The sequence below is a fragment of the Silurus aristotelis genome (assembly GCF_946808225.1).
Source record: "Silurus aristotelis genome assembly, chromosome: 6".
NCBI lineage: Eukaryota > Metazoa > Chordata > Actinopteri > Siluriformes > Siluridae > Silurus > Silurus aristotelis.
The window spans coordinates 31,216,218-31,226,847 of NC_139579.1; the positions used below are offsets into that span (position 1 = coordinate 31,216,218).

Consider the following 10,630-nt stretch of genomic DNA (forward strand, 5'->3'; position numbering starts at 1 on the left):
AGGGGTGCGGTCGGCGTCTGTGGTGTTTAATAGAGTTTGCGCTCAGGTGCAGGAGATCTTCCAGTCCATCCCATCCATACTACAGCGTCCAAAGACGTCGCATACAGTCGTGTGCCTCCAGGTTTTTTGTAGAAAGAACATATGGCTGGGTGTCCTAATACTTTTGGACGTACAATGTAAAGTTCAATAAAATCGGTAATCTGTCCGCTTCACCTCGCGGGTTATTACGTTGTTGTTCCGCAGCACAAAGTAAAAAAAAAACAAAACAGCTCTGCTCAGACGAGTGGTGTGTAACTTCTCTGTAGGTCTTCGCCATCGTTACTTATTCTAGTAATAATAATAATAAACAATAACATGCCTGTGGATTTATGCATCGCAAGATCAGAAACGTGTACATGCATAGAAGTTACAGAAACGCTAACGGACTCGTGTACATACTTTGGTTTTTCAGAGGTTTAAAGGCTTCTCCCGAACGGCGGTCGATATTTTTTGGTGATTATTTCATGATGCACCTGTTTCGCTACTCAAAAGGTTTCTTTCGAGTGCACAAGGAATCATTGCTCACTTCAGAAAAAAGTATTAAGAACAAGTTTGCAGACACCTGACGAAGATTGATATGTGCTTCTTTTTTTTTTTTTTTAACATCGCATTCCACATTCGCTCTTATAATAACCTCCATTCTTCTGGGAAGATGTTTTACTAGATTTTTGTGGAGATTTGTGAAGCTATTGGTTAAGTCAGGTGCTGATGGAGGTGAGGTGAGGAGGTTCCTGGGGTGCAGTCAGAGTAGAAAAAAAATCCATCAGAAAAGGTGTTCAATAGGGTTTAGAGCTCTGTAGCTGGAGATCTTCCACTCCAACTCATGTATGGTAATGGAGCTGGATTTGTGCACAGGGGCGTTGTCATGCTGGGACATGTTTCTCGTAGGAAATTTCATTCTATACAATTGTGGAGAAGAAGCACATATGGCTGGAAGTCAGGTGTCATATATATATATATATATAATCAGCACAAAAGTGCCATCAGACACTAAACTTCAAGTATTAACGTCCACTTGATCAACACTACACGTCTACAAACCTCCAGTTGATTACGTTTACGATTTTGCCCGAATGATTCCGTTTAAATTTCCCTTCAATTAATGTTTTTTTTATTTTATTTTATTTTTTTACATTTAAAAGTCCATCAAAGACGCGAGAGCGCGAGGTTCAGCGGAAAAACGTCATGCCATTTATTAATAATCGATGATAATTTATATATTATATATTTTTTTTATCATTCTGTCCCATATTTATCTATTAAAAAAATAATTTAATACAAAATGTAAAATGCGTTGGGGCACAGGATTTTTTTTTTTTTATATAAAGGTTTTATGCATTTTGAAGGACATTTAATAAAAGATTACCGTTAGCCCGCGCGGCTTTCGGGTCTATTAGAACAATCGGCTCCACATTCCAACCGCGGAAACAGAAAACCAGTCAGTCGTTTGCAGTCAAACTTGGATATTCTCCTGCAGGACCAATCACAGTTTCAGTCTTAATCTTGGAGACATCACGTAAAACTGCAAAGTTAAATCTCTAGTCTTATTGCTCCATACTTATCTGCAGGTGTTTGTGTATCGCTGTTCGCTCACGTTATTCATATCTTCTCACACAGGATGGAGGTGCCACACAGAGGTGTGGTCCAGCGCCGGTTTATAAATGGAGGGCGGAGCCGAGGTAGGTGAGTAGTAATGATCCCACACCTGAGTGAAATTTTCTTTATCGATTGCCCTGTGCAGCTCTTTCCTAGAGTTCTTCAATCCAACTTGCCCCTGCTCGCTGAACCACAGGGCAATCAATTGAAATTTCACTCGTGTATGGCGTCCCTGCTAATCACATTACCTGGCTCCGCCCCCATTCACAAACTGGCGTTCGGCCACACCTCCTACCACAAAAGTATTCAGTCTTGAACTTCGCTGCCAAATGATCGTCCTGTGGGTTTTAAACGATATGAATTTGAGGCGTTTGCCAATAATCTGATATTTTTACGTGTTTATTGGGACGAGACGGATTTTTGCCATCGCAAAAAGAAATCGCTGGCCAAATAAAATTTTTGTTGTATTAGCATGCTAGTCATTAAAAAAACTAGCTGAATCGCTAGACATGGCGCAATGATATTTTTCTTCAGAGATCTCGAGCCGGTACTGAAATACAGACGATTTCTTTCTTTTTAAAACTTCTACACTTCAATTTTTGTATTTATTTATAATGTAAAGCAGCCAAACAGTCAGTAACACTATCGGTGTATATAGTCAGGATATAAAGGATATGAAGAAAATGTGTTTTTGGAATGGAAAAATTTGGCATTTTCCTAAATGCATTTTAAAAAATATATATATATTTATTTTTGACGCCATTTTTGTATTATATCGGTGCCGTCTCCAGTTATAGCGAACGCTGCAGCTCATAAACGAACGAAAACTTAAAACTGATTTGATTTCGACGCTTATTTGTTTAGTTTTCACTTCACGTGTCTCATCCGATGCGAACGCCGGCGATCTGATGGCAGTATGAAACGAAACTCCTGCTTCGTTTATACGTAAAATTCCAACGATTACTTTTATTAATATAATAAATAAAATTGAAGATTGTAATTGGACCAAACTGTTTTTCAGACTTCACTGCTTCAGCTTCTGACGCGTGTTACTAATAAACTTGTTTACTTCAGCGATACACGTGACCTGTATCCAGTGTATAATAACATCTGGATTTACAGATGTTATAAACACAAACGTACTAAATGGCCAAAAGTCTGTGGACACCTGAACGTAAAATTCGTATGTGCTTTTTTTTTTTTTTTTAAAACATCCCATTCCACATTGAGTCCCCATTTCCTGATATAATGACCTCCACTCTTCTGAGAAGATGTTCCCCAAGATTTTGTGGAGATTTCTGAAGATTCATTCAGCCACAAGGGTGTTAGTAAAGTCAGTTTCTGATGTAGGTGAGGTTTCTTGGGTGCCATCAACGTTCAGTAGGGTTTAGATCTCTATGGCAGGAGATCTTGCACTACAACCCATGGAAGGTATCTTCATGAAACTGGCTTTGAGCACAGGGAAACATGTTTGGGTCTCTTGGTTGAAGTGAAGGGAAAATTTCATGCACACAGACAAATTTGTGGTAACAGTTTGGAGAAGAAGCACATGTGGCTGGAAAAGTCAGGTGTCCCAATACTTTTGCTCATACAGTATATATTAAAATAACTTGAAGATCAAATTCTTATCCGTTTAAAGCAACTGATTCACTACAAATTCCAAATCCTTTCAGAAAGAAGACTGTATATATACTATCATATATTCTATGAAAGGTGTGTGTGTGTGTGTGTTGCTTCCGGACTGAAAGCCATGCCTAATCTTACTCTAATCGCTGTATTTAAAATTTTGCACAGTTTTTTTACGGACTATAATGTGACGGAGAAAACAGCACACACTTACAAGCGTCGCTTTACACTACAGTCCTTAGACACGTTTTAAACACGTGATGTCGGTAGTTTATAGACCTAACAAGTAATAGATTTTAGCCAGGAATTATACTTCTTTTTTCCTTTTTTTTTTTCCTGAGGTATTAATGTTAAAACGCGATGATGATGATGATGGAATGAGAACGTGAAACACTGAGAACTCCGTTTCCTTCGAAGTTGGATTTTCCACGTTTCTGCTGCATGTGGTCAGTCGCTGCGTCGTTTTCATTCCGCATGCAAGAGGCGCGCTTTTTTGATTCGCCTATAAAAATCCTTGTAGCTGAATGTCACCGTCTGTCATCAAATGTTAGGGGTTTTTATTATTATTATTGGACATCTTTTTGGAAATGACAGTCCTGTGAGACATGGCGGTAATGACAGTCGTTTGGACGTGACAGTCTTGTTCGAAATGACCTGTCCCGTTGCACATGACAGTAGTAGCTGTTACCGTTAATTACAGTTGTGTCGAACAAGAGAGTAGTGACAGTCCTGTTAAACAAGACACTAATGACCATTATGTCAGACAAGAGAGTAATGACGGAAAAGACTGGGTAATGACAGACGTCTGGGACATGAATATAAAGATTCGGTTATGACGGATTTCTGGGATGTGACTGTAAAGACTGGGTAATGACTGACGTCTGGGACATGACTGTAAAGATTGGGACATGACTGTAAAGACTGAGTAATGACAGACGTCTGGGAAATGACTGTAAAGACCGGGTAATAAATGTAAAGATTGGGACATGACTGTAAAACTAAGTAATGACAGACGTCTGGGGCATGACTGTAAGGACCGGGTAATGACAGACGTCTGGGGCATGACTGTAAGGACCGGGTAATGACAGACGTCTGGGGCATGACTGTAAGAACCGGGTAATGACAGACGTCTGGGGCATGACTGTAAGGACCGGGTAATGACAGACGTCTGGGGCATGACTGTAAGGACCGGGTAATGACGGTTCTGAATGACAAGACGGTAATAACAGTGGTGTCTGACAGGAGAGTAATAACAGTTCTGACAGTAAAGACTGGGTAACTGTATTGACAGTAAGGTTCAGTTGAACCTGTTGTAGAACCTCATTATTCCAAGGTGCAGGAGTGCAAAGAAATCCTTTTACCACGATCGATCAAGACATGTTCCGTGTCTAAAGTTTGCTTTAGTTTTGCACTGAAGCTACGAGTCACGTGTTGATAACAAAAATTTACCGCATAGAAAAATCTACACTTTTACATCCTTTAGACACTTTTTTTTTTTTCTTTCAAAGAAGGTTTTCGGGTCGTAGACACGTGAGCTGCTAGACTGAGCCGTGAGACACAAACTAAGCCAAAGCGCAGAGCTGCAGAACTGCCACGTGTCCTTCATGTGAGACTACATTTTTTTTGTGTTTCAAAATGATTAACACTCATTTTTCATGTATTCGTCTAATAACGTATCGAGCACCAGCGCCGTGCTCTGAGATTCTTCTGATCAGAAGGTCGTGGGTTCAAATCCCAGCACCACCAACCCCTGCCACTTCTAGAACCCTTGAGAAAGGCCCTTAAGCCTCCAGTGCTCAGTGTATACATGAGATAAATGTAAATCACTCTGAATAAGGATGAGGGCGTCTGCAAAAATGGCGTAAATGAATAGAAGGATTTCCAGATTATACTGAAAATACACACTGCACTCTAAACAGCGATCTAATCTAATAAAATATGAGACCATTCAATTCTAGATCTAGTTCTAAATACTCTATATACAGACAAAGTTTTGTGGACCATGAGATTGAACATCTCATTCCACATCGAGTTTCCATTCGCCCTTATAATACGCTTCACTCTTCTGGGAAGATGTTCCACTAGATCTTGTGTGGATATTTCTGTGCACATTCATTCAGTGTTAGTAAAGATGGAGGTGGGGTGAGGAGGTTCCTGTGAGCTTTAACATTCATCTCCTAGGGTTTTAGAGCTTTTTAGCAGGAGATCTTCCAACCCATGAAAAGCATATCTTATCATAGAGATGATTTCTGCACAATCATGCTGGAACAGGTTCGAGTCTCTTAGCATTAATAAAGGGAGACTTTCATGCTGCTGCATCCGGTTTGGGGGACGAAGCACATACTTTTGGAAAAGTAAGGTGTCCCGATACTTTTGTCCATAAAGTTTATGCATACTATAGTATGAATTCACACCATCGTAGCTCTTGTGCAAGACTGTAGCGCAGACGTGTCCTGACCAATCGACCGGCGTCGGACGAAGGCGGTGACGTGGGACAGATCGAGACTCGCTGTGTGTTTTCCATAAGACATTGCGTACCAGTCGAAACATGCAGGGGAGCGTGCGTGTGTGTGTGTGTGTGTGTGTGAGCGAGAAAGAATGTTTAAATTGCGCTAACCTCTCGACCTTCCAGGGTGCGGCGTTCATCACGAAAATAAACGACGATGCACATCGACCTGTAAATAGTGTACGATAATATTTTGGTTTTACAGACTGTATAATCGTCTATATTTTGTTTCGGAAGTGAAACTGATCTATGAGATTGAGGTAACACACATTAAAGGTGGAAATAAACAACCAACGCTGCTCCTTGTCTTTTTTTTTTTTTTCTTTTCAAGGTATTAATTTCTTACACAACAGCGGAGGCACTCGGGATGGTTACGGGAGGTGCTTTAATGTCGTACTGATGATTGACAGATGAACAGAAATCTAGTACTCGTAGGTGGGTATTAATGTGTAGTGGTACTGGGTGTAATTTTACAGAGGGGGGGGGCAGCAAAGAAGCATAAGGTGTGTGTGATGGTGTATGGTTATTAGGGATGGTAAGATTTAACAATGCGATCATTTTTTAAGCGCATTGGGTACAAGCTGGCATTTCTATCACGATGTATGATCGTGAACATAGACAGTTGCGTCGGTAAAAACGATTTCTTTATCATTGTCAGTAGATGCGCTTTACTTTTATTATTTAGAAAGTGACCAATCATTTGTGACCAATATTTTATACGCGGATCAATTTTCCCCTCGTTTCCTGAGCACGCTCTCTCGGCAAGGCTACGGAGACCGAGGCGTGTCCTGAGAGTTACATAGAATACAGATTAACCTGGCAGAGGTAGAGCTGTAACCTCCTGCAGACACAACAGGAAAAGAATGTCTAGGGTTTTTTTTTTTTTCGATACAAAGCCGTGTTTGTAAAAAGGGGCCATGCGTTAGACGTCAAAAGGCACTTAATTAAATTGATAATTTGCTGTCTGTCTGAACCAAAGAAATAAAAGTGAACTATCTGTAACAGGTTGAATTGTAGCGCATGGGGCGAGTCGTAATGTGTGTGTATTTTAATGTACCGTATCGTTGACTATGCATCGAGGTGTGAATCTTATCGGCCTCGGTTATGGAGAGGAACATCCCTAATGGCTATACGTCATGATTCTTCTAGTAGAATGTATGCGTGTGAAAGACTGATGTTGTGTTGCTATACAACAAAATGATCAGGTGTGTGTGTGTGTGTGTGCACGTGTTTAAACTGCAGTTCCTCTGTCGATATCTCCAGGTTTTCCTGCTCTGTTTACCCTCCCAGCCTCCAGATCATTGCTGCTCTGTCCCTCGTTCTTCTCCACAGCTTTCTCCGCCTTGCTCTCTCCGCCAGACCTGACACACACACACACACACACACACACACACGAGTGTAATAATACACAATTACCCATGACAAGTGAAGTAGATAACATTGATTACAAGTTTTTGAAGACACAAAAAGATCTGCGTGACTCCACCAAAGGGTAAAAGAAGACTTTGACGCCCAGCTTCTTCAGAACAGCAGGTCTTGTGGAGTTTATCTTTGTGTCGAGGTTTGTACGGTGCATCTGGAAAGTTTTTATAGCTTTCACGTTGTATGTTACAGCATTATTCCAAAACGGATAAAATTCATTATTTTCTTTAAAATTCTATAAACTAAACCCCATAATGACATGCAAAAAAGTTTGTTCGAAATCTTTGCAAGTTTATTGAAATTAAAAACCAATCACTCACCTACATAAGCATCACAGCCTTTGCTCAATGCTTTGCTGAAGCTCCTTTGGCAGCATTTACAAGTCTTTTTGAGTTTGATGCTACAAACTTCGCACACCTTTTTTTGGGCAGTTTCTCCCATTCTTTTTTGCAGAATCATGTACATTTTACTAAGGAGTAGCTTCTGTCTGGACACTCTATTACATAGGCCTGACTGGTAGAGTGCTGCAGAGATGGTTGTTCTTCTGGAAGGTTCTCCTCTCTCCACAGAGAAATGTTGGAGCTCTTTTAGAGTGACCATTGGGTTCTTGGTCACCTCCTTGACTAAGGCCTTGCTCCCCGCTTGCTCAGTTTGGCCGAGCAGCTCCACCCTATGAAGAGTTCCAAACTTCTTCCATTTACAGATGATGTAGGCCACTGTGGACATTGGGCCCTTTTAATGCTGCAGAAATGTTTGTCCCCTTCCCCAAACCTGTGCCTCGATACAATCCCGTCTCTGAGGTCTACAGGCAATTCCTTGGACTTCATGGCTTGTGTTCTGACATGCACTGTTAACTGTGGGACCTCATATAGACAGGAGTGTGTCTTTCCAAATCATGTCCTATTAACTGAATTAACTACAGATGGACACCAATCAAGTTGTAGAAACATCTCAAGGATCATTAGTGGAAACAGGATGCACCTGAGCTCAATTCTGAGTGTCATGACAAAAGCTGTGAATATTTGTCTTTTTTTATTTTATTTATTTATTTATTATTATTTTTTTAAGCAATTTGCAAAGTTTAAAACAAACTTTACCATTATGGGGTTTTGTTTGTAAAATTTTGTTGAAAATAATGCATTTAATGCATTAAAATAAAATCTGAAGTTAAGTAAAAACTTTCTTTCGGCTTCTCCCATTAGGGGTCGCCACAGCGGATCATCCGTATTCGTGATCCGCATGTTTGATTTGGCACGTTTTTTATGCTGGATGCCCTTCCTAACACAACCCTCCCCGTTTATCCGGGTTTGGGACCGGCACTAAGAGTGCACTGGCTTGTGCAACCTTAATGGCTGGGGTTGGTTCCCTGACTGGGGACCGAACCCGGGCCACGGTGGTGAGAGCGCCGAATCCTGACCACCAGGGAACCCTAAATCTGAAGTTAAGTAAATGTATAATCGTCCACAAGGAAAATTTATGAAACTGCAAATCTATTAAAATAATAGACAACTGTAAACAACTTATTAAATTGTGATTTTAATTGCAAAATATGTTTGAAAAAAATTTCTATTTTTAAAAGATTGGAATATATCTGAAAATATACAGGCAATGACGCATGTACAACAACAATATAGTTTTTATTGTCTTAACATAATATAAATAGCTTAATATGCTTGGTTTCTATTAATATCAGTGGTTATGTTTGACACATTTTGTATCAGGGGTCCCTGCTCCATGTCTCTATCGCTAAGGGGTCCCCGACCTGAATAACGTTGAAGACCCCTGTTCTACACAATATTATCAGCATGTCTACACAGGTCCTTATAAATTATGTCCTTCTAAACCATGTGTTTGTGTGTGATGTGTTAGAGAGGTTTTTTTGTCACAGTTTGGTGTGTTAGAGAAAATTTGTTACCCTTACCTCTTCTTAAAAAGCTTTTTGAAGGAGCTTCGGAAACCTTTGCCCTCCTTCCTGCTACGTTCACTCAGAGGGGTGGGGTCACATTCATCGGACACGCCTTTCCATTTCAAGTCCTCCAATATAGGAGGTCCGGAATCCTAAGAATGGAAAGTGGTACGCTTGTAAATAAACAATTTTAGCTTAGAGAAAAAGCAATGTGCTTGTGTGTAACCTTTTGTGTAAGCTCGTCAGCGATGGTGTGTGTGTTGGGTTCGTGATGCCTCTCCGGGCTGCTATTCCTCAGCCTTGATTTGGCGCTCGATTGGCGCACCAGCCTCGGGTGGGCAGGACTTCGGATCGCGTGAGGGCCACTGTCAAAGCTGTCCAGCTGCAGGCCATTGAGTGACCTGCTTTTCCGCTGTACCTGCTGCAAAGGCTTCATCACGCTGGCCGAGTCAGGTGACCCGCGCCCACGGCTGGGTCTGTAAACCCCACCTCTGGTGCTTTGCCCTCTGCTATGTGATTGGCAGTCTGGACTGAGGGAGGGGCTACAGCTTACAAACGTAATGTCAAGGCTCGAGTCAGTTGAATGGGAACGGCTTGAACAGCGAGAGTCCCCATGTCTGTATGGAAGGAATGTCTCCATTGCATCGGCCAGGGCTGACCCCGCCCTCTCTGTCTCTGGAATCCTGTGTAATTGGATGGGTGCGGCTTTGTGACGTGATTCCACGTCGGAAGTGAAGGAAATGTCATGGGGAAAACGATTAGGCTCCGCCTCCCAGTCAGGATAATGACGGACAGCTGCTTTCTTTCTTCTCTGTTTATGGGCTGGATCACTGATAAAAAAAAAAAAAAAGAGAGAGGAAGAGGGAAGGGTCAATAAATAGATTAATGGATAGAGGAATAGAACCTGCAGATCTGTAAATGATTTTACAGTTAAATAAAGAAATAGTTTGAGGGGATTATATTGGATTAATCTGATTGACAGATGGATAGAATGGTGAAGGGATAAATGTATAGTAAATACTATGTATACTTTTTAGTTAAGTGGATAGATAAACACAATTTCACGAAAAGTCAAATTAGCGAAATTGTAAGAAGTCTATAAAAAGATAGAATGGTCAGTTGGACAGCAGGAAAAAATGGTTGGATAAATGAATAGATGATGAAATGTGTAGATGGATAAATGGATGGATGGAATTATAAGATAGATCGGTAGAATAGTGGTACAATAGGCTGGATAGATAGATGGATGGATGGATAGAATAGTTAGATGTAAATGTAATAGATTTAATAAAGTAGTTAAGTGGTTTAAATGGATGGATAGAATATTTGAATGAGTGAATAGCTGGATAAAACACTCAGTTCAATGAAACAGTGAAAAGATGAATGGATTAATGGAATGGAGGACAGAGAAATGGGATAGACAGACAGTTGGATATAATAAATAGATGCGTGGATTATAAAATGGGCAGATGCATGGAATCTTTAGACAAGATTAATGTGAGGATACGACAAATAATTAGATGAATAGATGGATG

At 40.6% G+C, this 10,630-nt stretch overlaps 1 protein-coding gene across 1 annotated transcript in view; it reads right to left on the reverse strand.

Moving 5' to 3' along the window:
* Nucleotides 1–2,368: 2,368 nt before the first annotated feature.
* arhgef33 (Rho guanine nucleotide exchange factor (GEF) 33) overlaps nt 2,369–10,630 on the reverse strand; it is a 15,447-nt gene continuing 7,185 nt past the window's right edge. The window contains exons 13-15 of the mRNA XM_083544658.1: nt 9,322–9,925; nt 9,111–9,247; nt 2,369–7,128 (exon numbers count right to left, since the gene is read on the reverse strand). Of these exons, the coding sequence (XP_083400784.1) occupies nt 6,999–7,128; nt 9,111–9,247; nt 9,322–9,925 (871 nt within the window). The 3' untranslated portion in view covers nt 2,369–6,998. The remainder of the gene's footprint in view (nt 7,129–9,110; nt 9,248–9,321; nt 9,926–10,630) is intronic.